The sequence below is a fragment of the Lupinus angustifolius genome, chromosome LG13 (assembly GCF_001865875.1).
Source record: "Lupinus angustifolius cultivar Tanjil chromosome LG13, LupAngTanjil_v1.0, whole genome shotgun sequence".
Classification (NCBI taxonomy): Eukaryota; Viridiplantae; Streptophyta; class Magnoliopsida; order Fabales; family Fabaceae; genus Lupinus; species Lupinus angustifolius.
Window position 1 is genome coordinate 17469421 of NC_032021.1, and position 23227 is coordinate 17492647.

The 23227-nt window shown below is 29.9% G+C and overlaps 1 protein-coding gene and 1 pseudogene across 1 annotated transcript; both read right to left on the reverse strand.

Moving 5' to 3' along the window:
• LOC109325299 lies at nt 5286-10575 on the reverse strand (annotated as a pseudogene).
• LOC109325301 (alanine--glyoxylate aminotransferase 2 homolog 3, mitochondrial-like) lies at nt 11339-18782 on the reverse strand. Its single transcript, XM_019557584.1, has 8 exons — nt 18440-18782; nt 17387-17617; nt 15519-15689; nt 14139-14282; nt 13351-13530; nt 12491-12716; nt 12110-12223; nt 11339-11603 (listed from the first exon to the last, which is right to left on the reverse strand). Exons 1-8 carry the CDS (start codon nt 18680-18682, stop codon nt 11473-11475), a joined length of 1440 nt encoding a protein of 479 aa, XP_019413129.1. The 5' UTR covers nt 18683-18782; the 3' UTR covers nt 11339-11472.

Sequence of the window (23227 nt, forward strand, 5' to 3'; positions counted from 1 at the left end):
TTGAACATGTCTCCATCAAGTGAGACGATAACAATTCTTTCCATCTTGGAACACATAGACTATGCTACTCAAATGGACGTGTGAGCTTTTACACCAACGTTGGGAATACATAACCAATCTCACTCCTTCGCATGATGCCAAATGGACATGACAGAAGCAGTAGACAGACAAATGAAATAGAGCAAAAGTAAAAGAATAACACCAATAATTTTAACGTGCAAAACGTATCTACAAAATGTATCTAGTATGAAAAGTAATATTACAATATTTGTCTCTCTCATTCTAAGAGGATAACATTCAATTTCATCCAACTAAGATGTAATACAGTGTCTCTCTAGTCTATCACTAAGAGTATTTAGTTTCACATTATGATAGATATCAACTTTCATTTATTTTATATGTTGTTCTTCTCACTTGCATGTTTATTTTCCTCACAAGTTTCCAAACGAGGAAAGGGAATTTCCCAAATCGGGGAACCTAGAGTATACGAACTTCTTAGTATTCTTAGGCATTTTTAGCTCGAATAGGAGTGTAAACTCAAGGGAGAAAGGCTAGAGGAATCAACTTATGATCTTGGAGAAGCTAATTTCTTCTTTCAAAAACATTATTCAACATTTTCAATCCTTTGGTTTAGGAACCATGAGATTGGGTAACTAAACTTCTTTCTTGTTGGGATTAGATGTAATATTCAACTGATATATACACTCTGATTCATATTTATGCTTAATTTTTATTAATTAATTCTTATGAGTTATTTTTATGTTTAATGCTTACTTGAAGTTAACACCCTTTGTAAATGTATGAAGGAGTTCATATTTTCTAGCTTAAACTATAATATCTCATCTTGTTGTTATATCCGCTAGGAATAGAGTTATACTGATAAGTTACATTTCTCATATGAATATAGCTTCTGAAATAAAGCTATATTGATAACTCACATTTCTCAATTTGTGGGTATAGCTTCTAGGAATAGAGATATATTGATAACTCACATTTCTCATAGTTTTTATCTTGTGTGTTTAACTACGAAGAATAGAACTTGTGAGTACAAGTCATTAATCATCTAAGGAATTAATGATTAGTAATTTAAGGTATTGATCTAGTCATTGAGACACTAGTGTTGCTAGATATATTTCTGACGTCGAAAGAATCATAGTTTGTTTGGGTTGTGTTGTTGAATTGAGTGTATGTGGATAATTATACAATAAAATTTAATCCCAACATTTTTATCTCATAAATTTGCTCAAATTGTTTAAATGGTTTAATAGTGAAACCAAAAATCAAAAAATTATATTAACAATGTATTTACTTAGGATAACAATTTTAGTTGAATGGTTTAATATCACTCTAGTCTATGTGAATATGATAATCATTATACTTATTTACGACAACCAAATTCAATAATTTAATTGATCGATTAATCAGTCAGTAAGTAAAGTTGAGAAACTAAAGTCACACAAAATATTAAGAATTGAATTCAGAAATTAAGTTGAGGAACAAAATAGATGTTTAACCTAAATTATATATATAAAAGAGTATAAGAAAATATTGTATAAAAATATCATTACTTTCCCTCTAAGTAAAATATCTTGATCCAATAAGTAAGTAGCTAGTCCAAAATGGTTTGTAGTGACAAACCCATTATCCTTTCCACATATTGTATCTCTTTCACTCTTAAAATGCAAACCACACCCACTTTCTCTTCCACTTTCACTTAGTTTTTTATACTTTAATTTAAGATGTTCTTATCAGAAGATAACTTATCTACTCTAGCCAGTAAAAATGTGACATGTGTGTTATTTTATTTATTTTTATAGAAAATGATGAAACATGACATATGTCATGATTTCACTGACGGAAAGAGATAATTTATCTCCTTATACCAGGAGATACTTCATTCTCTTAATTTAATCAATTTCTATAACCAATTACAAATTCTACTATGAGTTGTAAGATGAAAGTAGTTGTTGACTTGAACAAAAATGATGATGAAAGCACTTTTGAGTGGAATCTTACCAATTATACTTTCTAGAATTTTTCTTTCCACTTTGTTTATTAAATCATTTTTTCGTTAGTTAAATGTTTTAATCATGATGTTATTTCACCATGCTGAATCATTTATATATAACTATTTTAAATTGTATTGTTGAGTCTCATTATATTAGTTCCTTTCTCTTTAAATAATTCACAGAAATCTCTCTTCAACCATACAATTCTTATATTTTTCAGTAAATAAGGCCCAAAATACTAATTTTTTTAATAATTAATTGATTCATGTTTCAATTATAAAATTATTAATTAAGGTTTCAAATAATTTTTAAGATTTATCAAGCTTGTGAAACTCATAAACTCAATGTAAGAGTTACTTGATTGTAAACTAATTTTGTTTTTAAGTATATTTTTTTGTTTCTTCAACTTATATAACTCTTGTGCAACAATTATAGAAATCTATATACTTTTGTTTTAAGTATATTTTTTGTAAAATTCTTTTAGGCTAAAACTCGTAGGATTTGTTCATATGAGCTCAGACACTAATTTTATGTTTCTTCCTTTCCAATGTATAGGAAAAAAACACTAATTTTCCCACACAAAATTCATACTTTATATTTTATATATTTTAAATTGAGGTAAAAAATATATTTTAAATTGTGATATCAGTGTCAAAACTGTTATATTATAATTAAATTTCTTCATTGCGTATTTACAAAATACACAATAATTTTCTCCACACCTATTTTTTCTTTTTTTGTCAAGACATATATTTTTTTGCTAAAAATAATCTTCTTCTAGCTAAGAATATTCACACCATGGAAGAACATGCTCTATTACCTACCTGTAGCTTTTTCCATATATAAGATTTGAACTCAGATAATTTCTTAAGGCTCAAAAATATATATATATATATATATATATAGATAGAGGGAGTTACTTAACCATTCATGATTGGTCGTAAGGTCTAGATTTATTGTTCTCATAATTTTTATATGAGAATTATTCTCACTTGAGTTATTTCCTGTATATATATCTAAATGGTAAAGACTCAATGTTGACATGTAACATTCATATTAAAATACCATTTGGTATAAATGTTGGAAAGTATGAGAAAAGAGACAAAAATAAGATTAGCACAAATATATTTTAAAAGAACTCTCTAAAGCAATATAATGGTATGATTTTGACATTGAAAATAAAATGCTACCTATCTCATAGATCCACTTGTCATGTATATATTTTAATGAGAATTATTGTCCAATTTATACATTAACAAATATGCATCAATGTTAGAAAGAGTAGCCAACTAAAACAAGCATGCCACAAAAAAACACTAGAAAATTGACATGTTTTGTGACCTCATCAAGGGTCTTAATCTCTTATGTAAAAGCAAAAAAGCCATTAACAATTTGTCATTTTTAATTTGAAAGATAATGTAAGCCATATATTTGCTTATGTAATTAATTCATATACTATGAAAAATATTTAATTTCTTATATAAGAATATAAAAATTTGTAACCAAGTTAAGTAAAGGAAAATGACTGGAATAGATAGGAACTTTATGATAGATTAGTTTGGAGAAAATTTAGATTCATTTTGATTTTATGTATCTAGTGATGGAATGTTTTGTTACTGAGTTTGTTTTTTTACTGTTCTTAAATGTAACCTTAGTTAGGTTCATTTAATAACTTGTATCATATGATTTAGATATACACTTAATATTTAATATTGAGGATTTCACCATTGATTCACTAAATTGTATGAGTTGCCTCTACTTTTAGTAGATTCCATATGAAATCAACCATAATAAAGATTATATTTTAAAAAAAGGTGTATTGAAAATGTTGCTTTCATTTTTATGATTTTAATTTTATTTCCTCTCCTTTTTTTTTAAAAGTTCCTTCTCAACCTATAGCATTTGTAGACACAATTATTTTACTAATTTAAAAATAATAAATAACACATATTTATAATATGATATATATGCAACAAAGCTTGCAATTTGGCTATTTAACTTGTGTATCATATTATAACAAGACATTGGTATAGTGGTGTAATGCTCTGCTAGATCTCCAAAAATACTAAAAGATCAATAATTTGTTTTCTGTGAACAACACTTGTTGGGAGCGGCAGCCACGAATCCCAAAAAAATTAATTCTTTATCCAAAACGTAAAATAATACTATTGGTAGTACGAAAAAAAATCTTACGGTAAGTGATGATCCTCATATAGGTAACCCATTTAGATCCAAACTTATGTAGGTTTAGTAGCTCAATTCACTCATTTAGAATGAGTTGGGGTTCACATTTTCACAAGTTATTTTGTGAACACAAACATTATTAATTTTTATAATTGGATGATTTAAAAACTTAGGTAGCCTTTATTAATTTAATTCATATTTGAAGGATGCAGAGAGTTTTTATATATTTTGTAATAAGATTTTACTATTTGTATAAGAGTTTTAAAAAGAATTATATTTTAGGTGATTTATACAAAAGTTTCCATAATTGTATAACAATTTATAGGTTTTTAGTTATTAAGAATGTTTTTAGATTGTTATGCTATCAGCCCATGGGCCAATATATACAAATTAGTAACCTTGATAATTAGGTCTACATTAATCCAATTTTTTATATAAATTATGCAAAAAATTCAAGTTCTAATAATTGATATCATAAAAGTGCAGATTGATATATTCATTGTGCCATTTCTTCATTTGAAGTTATGTTGTGGAAAGGGGAAGAAAGAGGTTAGGATATACTTGTATCTCGGGTCAATGATATTGAACAAAAACAGAAAAAAAAAATATATATTTAATTTTTTTAATTATCATGATATGTTTTCATTGATATAAGACATAGTTTGGCACACAGTTTAGGACAACAAATCATTATCTTATAAGAAATAAAGAAATCTACTTAAAATAGAGATTCATCCATGATATCAGCTTTGCTAAAACATTATGTGCTATATTAACTTTCTACACCCATTTTTATATATAACTATTTATGCACCAAAAAATAAATTAAATTTAGATATGTTTTCTAGACATGGTTGGAACTATTTATATTAATTAAATATCAACTCTCCAACAATTATATATCTTAGTTTGTAAAGTTGAGGATATAAAATGTAAACACCTAGTTTTAAACCACAAAAGCTACACAATTTTCCACTCTCCATCAAAAGACTTTGCCTATACAAAATAACAAAAAATTAAGCATCAAATTTCTTTAAATTTCATAATTGAGACTCATATATAATCTACACTAAAATTTCTATCCTCAATGCTAAGTACTTAAATTAATGCAACTAGATATAGCTTTTGCTACATTTAACACATTATCAAACTAAGATAATTTCTATATAGACTAAGATTCAATTTTACTAAGATGCGGCCTCAATATTTCGATTTTCTGTAGGAGGAGGAGGTGGTGGTAAGGTGTTAGAAGGTACTTGATCTGTAGGATGTGAAGTACTATACTTCTTAAGTACCCTCTCTTTGTTTTTGCTCCACCATTCTTCTGCTTCATGCTCATGGAATCTTCTCTTACTGAATATTAGAAAAATAAATATGAAGACATTAGTTTTCATTATTTCAATTTAACCCCTTTACATAAAATTATTTTTATTTTGGTCTTGCCATTTGTTGTGATTATAATAATACCTTTTGCCAAGTTAAAATATATGGAGCAACTTGAAAAAGATTATTAATATGTAGGGATCGAATATTTACTTTTTGGGTCCATATAAGTAATAATCATTTTCATTTTGGTGTCCTTATGCATTAATTTCAGAAAATGGTATGTATGAAACACCAATACTTCAAACCTTCATTCACGTATTCGTATCTGATACATATCTGATATCGATATTCTCTGACACTTCATTAATATGTATCCTACATTTTAAAAAGTATATATATCAACATATTAGATAGGTGTAGTATCCGATACTCATATTGGTATTGGTGCTTCATAGGGTGGTACTATAATAAGGCGGGACCAAATTGAAAATAATTTTTACATAGAAATTGAATCGATAGCATTTTTATGTATAAGAATCAAGTTTTTTTGGTGCTATTAAAAGTATTCCTCACCCTTTTGAGTAAGAAACTAATCACGTTCGGGGTATGTGATTACCCTTCCAACAAGTGTCGCTCTCAGGAATGGAATCCATGACCTTTTGGTCATTCTGGAATCTAGCGGAACCTTACACCACTAGATCAACGCCTAGTGTATAGGAATCAAGTTGAAAACAAGCATCATGTGCTGTATATACTTCAAGCTAATGTTTTTAAACAAAACAACAAAGCATACTAACATAATTTTTTTTGTTTCCCATAGGTATCCTCACATTGGAGGCAATACTGTCCGAGCCGGGAACATCCACAGGTATGTGGGACTAACTCTCCCAGCGGGTATTTTGTCCATCCACAAGACTCGAACCTGGGACTTTGCTTAAGGGAAATCAAGCATATACCACTTGAACCAATACTCGTTGTAATATACTAACATAAATTGAAAATGTAGAATATGTTGTATGAACAAGTAACTGTATTAAGTACCTGAATTTAACTCTGTTGAAAACTTTGATGCCACCAGATTTTACTATAAGTGTCACATAAACACCACGTTCAAATTGTTCAATAACTTGTACTTCTACTTCACTATCTTCTCTTGAAGACTCCAATGATTTAGAATGATTTTCACTGCTTTTTGAATTCTCTAATGATGCTTCAACATGTTCTTCATTGTTTTCTTTAAGGGCATTTCCTTCATCTTGAGTTGAAGGGTCATTTCTTGCAACATGTTCTTCATTGTTTTCTTCTATTCTTTGTTCTTCAACTTTAGAAGAATCATTATTTGATGAAGTTGTATTAGTTTCATTTTGTTGCTCAAGTTCTATGTTTGATGGTAAGGAAGAATCTTCTGAATTTTCTTTGAGAAAATCTTCTGCTTTTGTAACCATAGCTTTCATATTTTCATTGTCTAGAATCTCTGGTGGCAGCTTCTGAGTTATGTCCTTCAACTATATAAAAAGTGTTACAACATTACAATTTGACTGCTTAACCACGGGTCGAAAAACACGGACCCAGAAAGTCTATATGATTTGTGGGTATCCGCAGGTCGGCGTACCCATTATCCCTAGTTGATATAGCCTTACTTCCTTAAGTTACATACAATATCACTTTAGAGGATCATTGTTCACTGAAAATCTATATGATTATTTGAAGATTTAAGTCAAGAATTTTTTTGATTCATTGCAAAATATTTCTTACATTGTCCCTACTTGCATGATTTTGGATTCCAATTTTAATTTTTTCTTTATTACTTTTAAATAATTGGAGCAATGAAATTAGTCAAATTACATTAAATAACTCAATAAGTTCAACTATAGTCCTTAGAATATAGAATAAAGTTACCTGTTTTATCATAGGCTCAAAATATTCTTTCAATGCTATATGCTTAGAAGAATACTCTGAAGCCAATAATGCAGATTCCTTAATGTTTTTCTGAAGTTTCTGAATGTCCACATCTTTCACATCACTTTTCTGCTTCAAACTTCGAATCTGCATCCGAAAATCGATAAACTTATAATGGTGAAATATGAGGTTTGTCATGGTATTTAGAAAGTGAAATGATAGTAAATTTACTTGGTTCTGCAATTTTGAGGCTTCCTGGTTCAAAAGCTCATTTGTCTTCCTACAAGTATCAATGACACTTCTGGAAAATCCAGGATTTCCCGAACGCGACGGGCTTGGCCTTCTTACGTATGGTGAAGCCGGTCGTGAAATCAGAGGCGGAGGTTGTGGTGGACTTGGAGTTATAGTTGGTCTTAAAACATTTTGGATGGAACCCAATGAACTTGGAAATGTAACATCTTTCAATTGCAAAGTCGATGTAACTTGCGAAGCTCGCGACATGGAAGAAGAATTATCATATCTGTTTCCGAGCTTATTGTTCCTTGTATCAAGGAATTTCATTGGTTCCATCATCATAGGAGACAAGAGTCTTGAAGACTTTACTTCTCCATGGCCTAATCTTTCCCTTCCATCTATCAATTGGTGAGTTGAAGTAGCAACTCTTTTATTAACACTGGCCGCAACCGCAGCCTCGATGGCTTTTAGCTTAGAATAACACGAGTCACACACGCGATGAGGTTTTCCTGGCATTGGAGCCAACGCTGCTTTCATCGCCTTTCTTGAGCTACAAGCATGGCAATGCACCAATCCACAGTTATAACAATTGTGCCTTTTTCGAGTAAAACCGAATGGTTGTCTACAACCCGAGCATACAGATTGGTCCACTCCGGAGACCCATTTATGTATGCATATACAAGCTGTGAAGTTTGAGCCACATGAGATGTTTTTCACAAGCCTTTCTTTGAAGGCTTCCACCAACGTTGGTGTTTTTCGGTCCTCTATGTCGCCGTGTCCTAATCTTCCATTAGCGCCTTTCCCCCAAGTGTATAATTCACTTCTTGATGTCAACACGGCAACATGATTAGCACCACATGATACTTCCTCGACAAACTCGCCTACTAGCTTATCTTGTACTAAGAGAGGCATTTTTCCATCGGAGAAAGGATTTCCTAGTTGACCATTTTCGGCGCCTCCCATAGTAAATACATGGCCGGATGTAGTTAATGCAAGAGTCATAGTGTGTCCACACGCTATCTGGTTGAAGTTATATTCAATAAGCGCTGGGACACATGTTGGTTGAAGATATGTTTCCTTGTTTCCATGTCCTAACCGATATTTTTCGCCGTCGCCCCAAGTGAAAAGTTTCCTGGACGAAACATTGGAACCGGATTGAAACATAACCTCTACTATAGCTGCAGTGTGCCATACACCACAAGCAACCTTAATAGTCTTCAATCCATTTAGTAATTGAACTTCCTTTGGATATGTCACACTCTCTCTATCTCCATGACCCAAAACACCAAATTTTCCATCACCAAAGGTGAAAAGTTTTCCATTAGAAGTTGCCAATGCTGAATGCCATGTGCCACATGCAATAGATATAACTTGGAGCCCTTCCAAAGGACCACATACCCTCTTCGGTATCCAGTGGCTAACCTCGGTGCCATGGCCTAAAAGTCCAACGTTGTATGCACCGTCGCCCCATGAGAAAACATCGTCCGATGTAGACACTGCACATGTATGATTCTCTCCACATGCAACAAAATCCACATTAGTAACTGCAAGAAACTCAACGAGATGAGGGTGACCGAAATCTTTATCGTTTCCATGACCGAGTCTACCACCAGATTCTTTCCCCCAAGTGAAAACTTCCCCTTGCCTTGTGACTAAAGCAATGTGGCGAACACCGGATGCAATTTGTTGAACATCAAGAACAACAGTTGATTCTAAGGGCTTGGGAATAAGCACATCAGTTGTCGAAGAGACTTGAGTGCCATAACTTTCGGGTGAAACACCGTCCGACCAAACTTCTCCCCATACATAAACATCACCTAGTGACTCTATGTCATCTAGTCCTGATCCTGCACTTGAAGTGCTATGTGCACTTGACACACTAACACGAAAACCGTCTCCAATGCTCGTCCTTGGTTGCATATTTGTTCAATCTAACTTCACATACGACCTTATCGATCACGATGAAGGGGAAGGCTGACCCTGTCACGAGCAATGCTTGATGTAAACTCTAGTACTGCACCAAAACGACGACCATTCGCAATTAATTCATCATCATCCTGAAACTGAAAATTAAAAAGGTACTTGAGTAACATGCTCTCAAATCACTACATTAAACAAAAAAAAAACATCTTTGGCTCACTTTCCCTGTATTGACATAAATAACAAATTATTAGAAAGCTTAAATATGAAATTACATATAGTCATAAAGATATCAAATTCATCATATAATGAGTGCCTTCAGAAAGAATTGAAGAAACCATTACTATTGAAGTGCTAACTTGGTTACAGAACATTTTGTAAATACAATTGATGTCATAAAATACACCAAACATAGAACATATCTTAGATGTTTTGTTCTGTCAATGTCTATCAAAAGCTATCTATATTTTCTGTTTCCATTTTTTCCCACTTTCCTATTTGTAATTTAAGAAAAAAAAGATGAATATACTTAAGTGTCAATGACCCTAGAATTTTATCTTTGTTATGAATATACTTAAACTTGTTTTACACAAACACAAAAATGAATGAACTAAATAAAAAATCATGTTTTAATATACATGATAGAAAAAAATGAAGGAAAGTTTTGGTGAAACACTAACTTGTTCAATATCAGGCTCAATACTCCAATAACTAGCAGGATCTGCCAAAGACAAGAAAGCTCTTTGAATCAAGTTTTTACCAACATGAGAAAAATTCATATCACTCTCAAAAGAATGTTATGAATATGGATTCATTAAAAACATCAAATTTGGTATAAAGGGGTTGTTAAATTTGCATTAAGTGTTCATTTTTCTGGAAAAAAATTGGATCTTGACCAATGAAACAATGTGAAGCATTACAGATTAAAGAGAGAGAAAGAAGATGCGAAATGAGAGGGAAGTAAGTGGTCAGATTTTTCATAGGAACTTGAAACTAATGAGAACTTTGTGCCACGTGTCTTAGTGAATATATTTATATCTCGTTAGTATAAAGATTTTTACACTTTATCTAAAGAGTCAATAATAATTAAATATCGATGATGGATTATATAATAATAGTGTATAAAATTCATACAGGTATGCATATATAATATGTACTTAGAGGTATTAATTGGAAATGGAGAAATACTACCTCTATTTAGTTTTCTCATTTATAATTTAATGATATGTGTGAAATAAAAAATGTGGTGTATGGATATTTTTTCTTTCCAATTCCATATTAAAAGGTGGAAAGTTGAATAGAACATACAAAATAATAAATATTAATTAGAACATAATATTATGTAATTTTCTGAGGGACAATTATGATGAAAAATATTATTTGAGAATATAAATTTTTATTATATCACAAAATTGTTTTTTTAGAAGTATTAGCCACGATGATTCCTTTTGTTTTATGAACCTTCCTAGTTAAAATTCCTTTTGCTCAGTGGCCACTTGTTCACACAATTTTATTTTTCTGCAATTTGATAGTAAAAGAAAATATTGTCATTTTTTTAACAACTTTGACATTTAACCATACATAGCAATTAATTTATCAACCATGGTTTTTCACTTTTTTGAATGTAATATATAATGCCCATTTATCAAGTTTCCCATATAAAGGTATATATATATATATATATATATATATGTGAGTGAGATTTAATGTTTAGTGTCTCATTTTAGGTGTTAAAGTAAAACTTTATTTTATATTTGATAGAGAGATTGATGTAACAAAGTTTTACTTAGCAAGACAAATATAAAATGAAAGTAGAATCTATTTACACTAGTGGAGAGGAAGTAACAAAGTTTAATAAGATTCTATTTAATGAAAGATTGATCTAACAAACTTTATAAGATTACATTCTTGATAATGAGTAGTCCATGGCATCTGCAAGAAAATCAGCATCTTCTTTGGTGAAACATAATGGAGGAAGAATTCTGAACACATTTCCATAATAACCACCCTTTCCAACTAGCACTCCTAATTCTGTGCCAAAAATTAAAGAGATTATTAGTTTAGTAACTTTTACTCCAATCTTCAAAAAGTAATCGGAGAAAAGTGAGATAACACATCTTGAACTAAAATTTTAAGACAATGATTTCATGGGTCTTTTTCACTTATAAAAAACTTATGTTCATCTCATCATATCCAACTATGGGATGGGACTTCCTACTTGAATATACCCCACATTTAGAGGTTACCAATGATTTAAATTATAGACCGCATCCCTGATGCAGCCACAATATCATGGTTACAGTACGACAACGCAACACAATAATTCAGTCGCATCACGGCGCAACACAATCCCAACGGATCATATTTGTATCGCATCAAATCGTATCGAATTCAAAAATATTTTTTTAATCACAAAATAATTCACACCACCAATAGTCATAATCCACATCTCAATGACCGCAATGACCACAATCACAGTAAACACAACTGTTACCGCAATCGCAATCACATTAGATATTTAAAACACCTAAAATTACCTTTCAGTTGGTCCATGACATGCACTATTTCAGCTTTTGCTGGTGTTTTGAGTTTGCGATCAGTGACAAGTTCAACTCCAAGCAGCATTCCTCTTCCTCTCACATCACCGATCACTACACAACAAAACAAGAAAATGGCTTAGAACCAGGGCCGAATAAAGATTTGTTGTCTCAAAGTATGTCCCAAATCAAAATCAGTGAAGGAAAACCGGAAAAAAATAATAAATATTTTATTTTTTTAATGGACATCACATGTTTTCATTAGTTTGAGACATATTTTGAGACAACATATTCTTTTATATGGAATGAATTAAAGTATCGTATATTTGTCCACAAATGAAAGATGCAATGTGAAAGGAATAAGAAGGGATGGGTGATTACATTCATATTTGTCCTTAAGTCCATTGAGCCTCTCCTTCAAATAATTCCCAACTTCAAATGCATTTTGTTGAAGCTTCTCTTTCTCTATCACTCTCATAACAGCTAATCCTGCAGCTGTGCACACAGGATTGCCACCAAAGGTGTTAAAGTAGTTTCTGCGAGTCAACACTTGTGCAATCTCTGGAGTAGTTACAACAGCACCGAGAGGAATTCCATTTCCAATGCTCTACCAAAACCAAAATTATCAAACAAGTCAATAAAAGTAAGTTATTAATAACAATAAGAATGAGGAGAATACATGCTTAATTAGAAGGCAGGGATACTTGTAAAAAAAAAAAGACGAACAAAGATCTGTTGTCTCAAATTCTATCCTGCACCAATGAAAACATATTTTGTTGTTTTTTCGTCATTATTATTGATGCAGGACAGAATATGGGACGTGAGATCTTTATTTAAAAAGGACTTAGCTAAAATGTAATAGAATCTTATAAATAACAATGAGGAGAATGCATGCTTAAGCAGAGGGTAGGGATACTTGTAAAAAAAAAGATGAACATAGATTTGTTATCCCAAATCCTGTCGCGCGCCAAAGAAAACATGTCATGTCAATTAAAAATTTAAAACATTCATTATGATTATTGTTTTTACTTCATTATCATTAACGTGGAACAAGATTTGGAACAATAAATCTCTTTGGACTAACTAATATGTAATAGACTTATGGTATATGCTAAACTTTCAATTCATGTTTAGATAATGACACATTTTCAATAGTTTGGACTTTTAGTTCTTCATAGACCAATACTATGATAACTTTGAAATTGTATCATTAAAAACCAAATACCAAAGAAACATGTTACCTTGGCCATAGTGACTATGTCAGGTACAACACCTTGGTTCTCAAATCCCCAGAAATGGCTACCAGTGCGAGCAAAACCAGCTTGAACCTCATCAGCAATACAAAGACCTCCAGCATTTTTAACAATATTGTATGCATGAGACAAATAACCAGGGGCAAGTTCAACAATGCCACCTACTCCCTGTTTAACATACACAACCAGCATCAATAACTATCATAAGACTAATTCACTTCATATATGAACTTACAAATCTTATATTAACTTTACAAAACATGGTTTCATATTTATATCTAACACTACTAAGTAGTAATCAGTGTCTTATTGTGTATCAAAATGACCACTTAAAAACTTAGACTCTAAATTGTTTCATATCAAGATGGGTGCTAGGAGTATGATATTGAGTAGAAAAACAAACTTAAGCCAAGAGGTTTTTCCACTTAATAGACTAGTCTTTTGGGTTGAGCTCGCCTATGTGCTTAAGTCCTAACAATTGGTGCTCTCATTGAGAGTTGTATCATGGAAAGGGCTACCTATAGGTGAGTGAAGCCGCCAAAAGAGAAAGGGTATCATCAGGTCAGTGTCGATAGAGTGAAAACCGTCGTGGCGTCAGTCATTAAAGGGCGACAATGTTAGGAGTCCCACATTGAGTAGAATAAAAAACTCATTGTGGTACTTAAGCCATGAGACTTTCCCACCTAATAGACTAGTCTTTTAGGTTGGGCTCTCCTTATATGCTTAAGTCCTAACTTTTGATTCTTTTATGCTTCAACTAGATAGTAGATAGATACCTGTATAGCTTCAGAGATGAAGCCAGCAACATTTCCTGAAGTTCCAAAATTAATGATATCTTGAACATCTCTTGCATACTTCTCTCCATCAGAACCAAAAACTCCTCTATAAGGGTCTGGATTCATTGCATGATGAACACCACTCTGTTGACAGCATCAACATAATTAAGAACATGTTAGACAAACATTAGTTTATATTGTCTTTTGGTATAAAAAAGATAAACATTAATTTTGGTATAAAAAGACATATTTTTTATGCAATTGGTAAGGAAGAAAATCAGAAAAATATTATTTTTGGGGCTGGGTATTATATTTCACTCCTGATTGAGATCAAATAAGACAAACATAGTAGTGATATTATTTGCTTAATGGGGTCCACACTTTCATTGTCAGCAGAAATCATCATCACAACACTTTACCACTTATATCATCACACTACTTACAATTATGAGAATAATGTATCTCCATAGATAATTTATCTTCTCTAGCCATTAAAAATGTGACATATGTATTATTTTGTTTATTTTTAAAAATATTTTTATAAAAAATGATGAAACATGACACATGTCATAATTTTACTAGCAAAAAGAGATAATTTATCTCCTTGTACCAGGAGATACTTCATTCCTTCAATTATTCCACAGAAAAATTCATTTTAAACACTCACAATAATGAACCCTTTCACTTTTATGGTTGATGGAAATGTGTCCAATGAAGCAAAAGTGCCAAACTCAGTTTGGTGTTGCCATCACACCAAATTGGTGTTGCCATCACACTACCACATATCTAATGTCTAAAATTATGTCTCATATGCTATCACGTACTCATAAAAATATGTAATATTAATTAAAATATTTAAACCTTTATTATTATTAGTATTGTTTTTATTTCATTATTATTAATACGAGAAGTACAAAACAAAATCTGAGATAACATATATATGAGTTGTCCCTGAAAGTATGTGTCACCCACCTAGATATATTAGTTCCCTCCACTATAAGAGGATACAAATTGAGTTGTGCAAGCAATTTCCTTAGCTTTTATTAAAATAAAAAAGCAAAAGAATTTTGAAGCAAAATTAATTAAATAATATGGTCCTTCAAAAGACTTTTTAATAATATGAATATTTAAAAATATTTAATATTATTAATATTTGAGATGATTTTTTTATCTTTGATTGGTATCTCAACATACATAGTTATAGCCTCCTTATAGGATTAATTTTGGAATGACCAAAGACTGAAAATCATCTTATAATTACTCAATATTCATATCACTTAATGTATTATATGTTTCTAAGTTAAATAACTAATTTTTTTATGAGTAATTAATAAAAAATTTATTAATATTAAAGAAAAAAGGAGAGAAAAATATATATACCTGTACAATATTAAATTTCCAGATACTTTGAGCTGTGGCTGCCATTGTTCCAGCTCCATTTCCATGGTATCCATTCCTTAGAGATATTATGTCATGGCAACCAGTGTATAACCTTGCTATCATCATTGCTAGTTCATTTGCTTCTGTTCCAGAATTTGTAAAAAACACAACCTACAAATAATTGCCACAAATGAATAATAAATAAGGTTTATAAAAGATTAAACATATTCAGAAAATATTTAATACTGAAACATTATCTAGATATTTACTAGTAACTTTGCACGTGACTGTTTATGTTCACATAATGTCACTTTTGACAAATCATTATATAGTTGCCAATTAATAATAATATTAGAATAATTGTTCTAATCTCATTCCAAAAATTAAACTAGCTTATATGAGAATGTTGTCTAAATTATAGCTTATATATGAGAAGGTTATCTAAACTAGTATAAATAGTTAGTATCTCATATTTAATTAAAATAAGTATGCTTAACCCTTATCACCAAGGTTGAAAGTGATGATACACTAAAATTGGACATCATTATCATTTGCTTTGCCACTCATATATTTAGCAATAGTCTAAATAAAAAAATAGTGCCCAAAGTTATCATGAAACTTATCTCCCTTTTTTTAATAAATAAAAGTATTATTATTGCATCATCGACTATTTTATTTAATTATTATCATAGTAATATAATGATTGTATATAAATTTGTATACTAACGATATATAAATATTACACTATTGTATTATAAAATACTGACCCTAATATAATTAGATGTAGAGATGACTTACCCTAATATTAATATTTTTCATAATGTTTGGTATAATAAACGTGAGTTTGAATTTGTTGAGCAATATATGCATGTTTAATTAAAAACGTTTTCTTACGCAAAACCTAAACATTATTATAAGTGATTGTTTGATTTTCTGCTCTAATCATGTTAATAATTGGAGTTTTGTCGATTGTGACATTATTTGTAGGCAATGAAACCAGTGGTTGACATCGTTATCACCACACGCCACGTCTTTTTTGTATATGGATATAAACGAATGCATATATTAATAAAAAGTTTATGTGAAGATATATTTAATAGAGTAATAGAAACACATCTTTCATTTTATAATATGTATTACTTCATGTATTATAAGTTATGATTAGTCACAAAATATTTAATATAATTTTTTTATTTATTTCAATCAATCACATCTTATAATAGATTATAAGAATATTGTTATATTTGAACAAAGTATTTATATTTTTTTAGCGATATCAGTCCTAATTAAATTTTAATCTATATATAGTCTCCACACTAATACGTAGACACATATAACTAGGAACTCAACATTAATTTAATATGTGCATATTTGATTAGTAAATCTAATTTTTTATGATCAAATATATCTTTTAAAGTCACTCCTTGGCATTTTTTGAAATGCAACTCTATCCTCTAGGTTGATAGGGGACATTCAAGTAAGGGATCAACAAAACTTTATTATATCCGTTAACATGATTTGGCTTTAAGATCCACATATAATCCGGTTTCATCGGGTATAAAGTTAATTTCATATTAAAAAAATTACATTGATAATATTTTATGATTATGTAAGCGTTAGACATGATAGGACCTGTCTTGTCTCAGGTCACCGATTTGTCATATTTGTAAGTACATATTTAATTATGAGTAATAACATCTCTTTGGTCCAAACTATAATTTATTCTTAATTTTTTTATCATACATATATATAACTAAATCATTTACAAAATATCTATATATATCATTTTAATTGAACATATTTTATCTAAAATAGATATGTATTATATAATACCAGGTCTAAGATCGAGTTGAAGTTTAAAAATATACCTTAAGGTCACCAGGAAGCTTAGAAGCCAAGGTTTCAGCAAAATCAGTAATAACACTATTCAAATAAAGCACTGTTGAATGTTGCAACTTTTTTGTTTGTTCAACTATTGCTGCGACCACATCAGGGTGACAGTGCCCGCAACCCACCGTAGCAATCCCTCCAAAAGCATCTACGTATCTTCTTCCCTTATCATCATATAGGTACTGCATCTTACCTTCCACTACATGCAGCTGCACCCGCCCATACACGATCACACCCCACCAAAAATAAACATAATTCAGCAATATACATAGAGTTCAATATTTAATAACAAAAAAGATGTATATATCCATGGTTTACGAGTTTTTTATATTATTATTGCATCATCCAATATTCATACAAATGAAAGTGGCATACACTCATATCCTACAATTTCATTAAATAGATTATATACGTTTATATAGTTTAAACGATTTAATTAAATTTTTATAAAATTTAAGTAAACCACGAATTTTTTTTAAATAGTTATATAATCAGGGAAGGTAATTTTACAATTTTTTATTATTTAATATGAAAATTTTAAAGTTACCTCCTTGACACTTAGCCAACTATGTGACCTAAAATATGTGAATCTATTAAAAAAAACTTATATCATTTTTTGCCACTATACTTTCACTTAATTTTTAATAAATAGATCCTTATGGTTTAATTTTTTGGCTTGATTACTAAAGTTGTCAAATGTTTTTTTGTATTAAATATAACATGAAGTCTATTTTTTTTGTACAACCAAATGTATACCAAATAAACGAATTTATTTCATAACATGTGATTGTCTTTCTCGATATGGGTTTCTCGACCTTTCTTTTAAATTTGATAAACTAGACCTTATATTACTGGACCAATTTATTTAACCTTTAAAATTTAAAACCCTTTCTTTTAAACTCTAAGTAAATTAGAAAGTTATTTGAATCAATTATTGAGATATTATTCATCTTCAATGAAATAATAAAATAGTAAAAATTATTATTATTACTATAAAGGATGAGAAATGATCCGTTACGACGTTTCCTCACCGGAGTTTTATAGAAATGGAACACCGAGGGACTCAGGTACTCCTTTCTCTTCGCCATGATTTCATCGCCGGAAGGACCGTTATACGGTGGAGGAACATAATCAAACGGTGGCATCTCCGGCGCCACCACCACCGCTTCCTTTCTTCTCTCCGCCGTCGCCGGCTGAGAAATACAACGGTTAATCAAATACCGGTGCAGCGGTGATCGTCGGATTGAAAGCTTCGCCGCTAATGATGCCGCCATTTTCCGTCGCCGGTGAAGGAATTAGAATTTCTTTGGTGAAGAAAGAGAGAAAGAGAGGGAGAAGAAAACGAAGAATGTGGTGAAGAGAAGAAAAGAAGAGGGTGGGGTTTATATAGAGAAATTATGGTGGTGACGTGTCAAGGTTGAAAATTTACCATTGAGGTAAAAATAGGAGTTAGTGTCTAATATGGTAAATGAGAAAAATAAGGTTTGAGAGATTTAATTGGTCTAAAGTTTCTTACACCAATGTTTTGTTCATTTGTCTTTAAGGGAAATCAAATCTCATGAATTTAGACAATGGAATCTTCACATTCTATAAGGGGATATGTGAAGAAGGAAATTTTGTTTTTTTTTGGATATTATTATATGCTATAATGTGAATGTAAGTGGATATTAAGAGACATATTAAATATATTAAATGAGTGTATTATTTGGATAAAAGTACTGATATATTTTCTTACTATATCCTTATATCCACAAGAAATCAATCATTAATAAATAAAATATCACATTATAATATATGTCACAATTTTATTAGTAGGATGAGAATTTAGCATGATGATATATTAAGATAATTTATCTCTCTAGTTATTGAAATCATGACATTGTTTAACTTTTTTTATAAAAATATTTCTAAAAGTAAAAAAAAAAAAAAAGTTAATTTCAGTATCTGAAGGAGATTATTTATCTTCTTATATGATTTTAGTTACTATGTATAAATCTTTAACTGTTACTACATAAATCGAAACATAGTAACATATGGCGTTGATCTAGTGGTGTAAGGTCTCACTAGATCCTCAAGGTCGAAAGTTTAATTTCTATGAAAGACACATGTTATGAGGGACAGACACAAACCCCGATATGATTAGTTTTTTCCCAAAAAAGATGAGGGAAAACTTTTGCTAATAGCATAAAAAGAATTTGTTTGGAATTTAGAAGGATTGATGGGTGAGAATAAAATTTAATCTATGGTTTATAATGGAAGCGTATAAGGAAAACGTTGCTACAGAGATTTGTGGCTATTTTGGAGTATCGTTTTATTCTCAATGGAAGGTGGAAGAAACCATGGAATAGAAAAGAAGAGAGGTTATTTTGGCAAGGTTAGAATTTGAAGATGGAATCCTTGAAATTGATATGGATTTAACATCTTCCAATATATTAAATTATATTATAAGAATATCTAGATGACACATAAATATAAAAATAATATTAGTCATTATTTAACTCATTATTTTCTTATTATGTATAATAACTATTTGTTTTTTTTTCATTTGTTTGGATTAACTCAAACTTGAGTTTGACAAATCTTTATGGTCTTATATTTCTACATAATATGACTCATATTTGACTTTTATAGGTATTAATTTGTTTAAGATATGTTGTCTCAGTAAGGTTATATTTGAGAGTTACGAGGGAAATAGAATAATATAGATTAAAGGGCTAGGAAGGGAAATGAAATGTAAGTCAAATTTCTCCTTTTTGGAGTATGAAATTTAGATTGGGAGAGTAAACTAATAATAATGTTAAGATATTTTTTATTTTTCCTTAAAAAATGTAATTAAAAATGAAAAATAGACAATAATATATAATTATATAATTTTACTAAACATATTTATGTATTTTTACATTTTGTCTCGAGAAAACCCAAATTTGGGGAAATATACAAATAGACATATGAATAGTTTCAAAGGGTTTAAGAAACTCTCTAAAACCTTCATCTCTCCTTCATTCAATTATCAAACAAGAGGGGATACTTTCTAATCAATTTCCTTCTCCTCCCTTCCAAAATGACACTTCTAAAGTCTTAGATTTTGTTTGAGAGTGAGGATTTGGAGGGAAAGAGAATAGATGACGTTGAAAAGTCTTCCCCGAGTTGGTTGAAGGAGACAAGAAGGTTTTGGAGACTCAGACCCTCCAAAACTCTGCATATGTCTATTTCCCATAATTTGATATTTTTATGGAGATAGAATGTCAAAATAACTAAATATTTTCAATAATATTATATAATTATACATCATTGTCTATTTCTCATTATTAATTACACTTTAAAAGAAAAATAAAAAATATTCTTACATTATCATTTGTTTACTCTCTATCGTCTCAATTGTATACTCTCGGAGATGATTTCCTTTATTTTCTCTTCCTCCTCTTCCTTCTTAACCATTTGATTTATCTTATTATTTGTCTCTAATAACTCCCAAACAAATCCGAATTGCACATGAGTATAACAATAATATATGGTTCTTGAATTCGGTAAAAGGATGGTAATCTGGTATATTCCTTAGAAGTGACGTTGGAAAATGTTAAAATGAATTGATTAAATGTGAAATCAATATATATTTCTAAAGTCAAAACATCACTCAAGTGCAGTTGGGTAATTTAAGAGGCATATTCTGTATATACTAAATTTGTCATTTTCCAAGTCAAACTTTTTACAACTAAATGTGCACAATTATAACCTATTAATATTAGGTTAATGGTAAGCTGAAAACTAATCAAGTGTATTTAATTTTTGGGATTTGGAAAAGCGAAAAAATACATGTACTTATGAATTTTGTATATTAACATGATTCATCATTTATATTTAATTATCAATAATTCTTAAAAAAAGTAATTCAAATGAATAATATATTAAGTATGTATAAATTTTTAAACTAACAATTGATAAATATTATGCTCTTTAAAAAATTAGCCCTAATGATTAACTATTAGAATGTGATAATTAATTGCAATCTCTAAATTTCCTAATGAGAATTGATTATCAATTCATGGTAATCAGTTATCATCAATTTATGTTTTTTAATACACATGTGTGGATAGTGGGTAAACTTTATAATAATTAATACATATAAAATAATTATTATCATTAAATTATAATAACTAAAATTTATTATAAAATAGATAATATATAAAATAAAAAAAACATAATATATAATATTTAAAAATGAAATAATAAATATGTAAGTATCCACGAGGCGAGTATCATAATATATGTTCTCACCTATAAACTATTTTTGCATGTATTATTGTAGATATTTTAGTCCATACTCATGGGACTAATATTTTTATCATCCATACACATCAGATAAATAAGTTTTACTACACATTGCACAAGTTTTTAAAATAAATCAAATTATGTCCATCAATTTTGCTATAGTTCCACAAATTACACAACATATTTGACCAGAAACAAAAGTGAATAATTTATGCTATAATTTAATGGGCTCATGGTTTCATCTTCCAAAGATAATAACTTACAAACACAAATTTTTATGGTTACTTATTTGGAATGGATTCTGGATTATGAATTTTGAATTTGCCATTATTCTATTTTGCAGCAACTGATGTTCTATTTTTTCCTCTCAATAGTTAACACATGCTTTTCATCATAGATACATATAAAGATTGTATACTCAATCACAAATAATATGAATACGGGTTGACGATTAGGTGTGAAAATTACATTAATTGAGAAGGCTAATCTAATATCTTTTAATTCTAAATACTTACTTTATGCATTTATAATTAGGAAAGTGATGAATATATTTACTAATCATTTGAATTGAGTTTCCATAATATTTTAGGACATTACTAGGGAAAAATAGGCAAAAAATTGGTGCCAGTAAAAAGTAAGCAAAGCCACAAATCAGCTTATCTGCACCCAACGCAGCAAGGGCGCTCAGGCAAGCCACACTGGGTGTAACAGGCGCGCTAAGTACATCATTGCCCAGGTGAAGAGTCAGTCAGACAAAGAGGTGTGCTAAGCGCGCTACTTCTTTGCCCAACGCAAACACTAACTTGTGGTTTGGTATCTATCTATTAACAATATAATAAAAAAACTTCTTCATATCACATGTCATATTCTCCTCACATTTTTTCCTTCATGTCTCTTCCTCCTCACATTTTCCCCTCCTAAAATGTTCTATGTTATTAATTAAAAAAAAAAAACTCATTCATGTCACATGTCACTTCCTCCTCACATTTTCCCCTTCATGCCACATGTCACTTTCTTCTCACATTTTTTCCTTCCTAAAATATGTTATGTTATTACTATGTACCTTCCCACATTATCCTTATTTTTTATATATTTTATATGTTAATAATTTAATACTAATTAGCGTTTGGTTTTTGTTATGTTAAAATGTAATAGACACTGAACATTAGATGGGATTGAAATCATTTTTCACATCCAAACTATTTCTTTACATTAATCTATGTATATTATTTAATATTTACCATTAATCTAAGAATAATTGTATTTTTCAACTCATCAATGTTTTGTGACACTTTTCCCACTGAATTTTAATATTTCAGATTCTTTGAATTTTAATTTTTCTCTTTTATAATTAAAAAAAATCAAATTCCAAATTGAAGTTTTTTATAACTTTTAAATATATTCATAATAAAAAAACTCATATAGTATAACGATTTGATTTCCATTTTTTCATTAAAAAAATGGTATTTAAAATTGAAAAAAATCATTTCATTTTCTATACATTTTAAAATATTTATTTTAATAAAAATAATATGGTGTCGTGTTTCAGA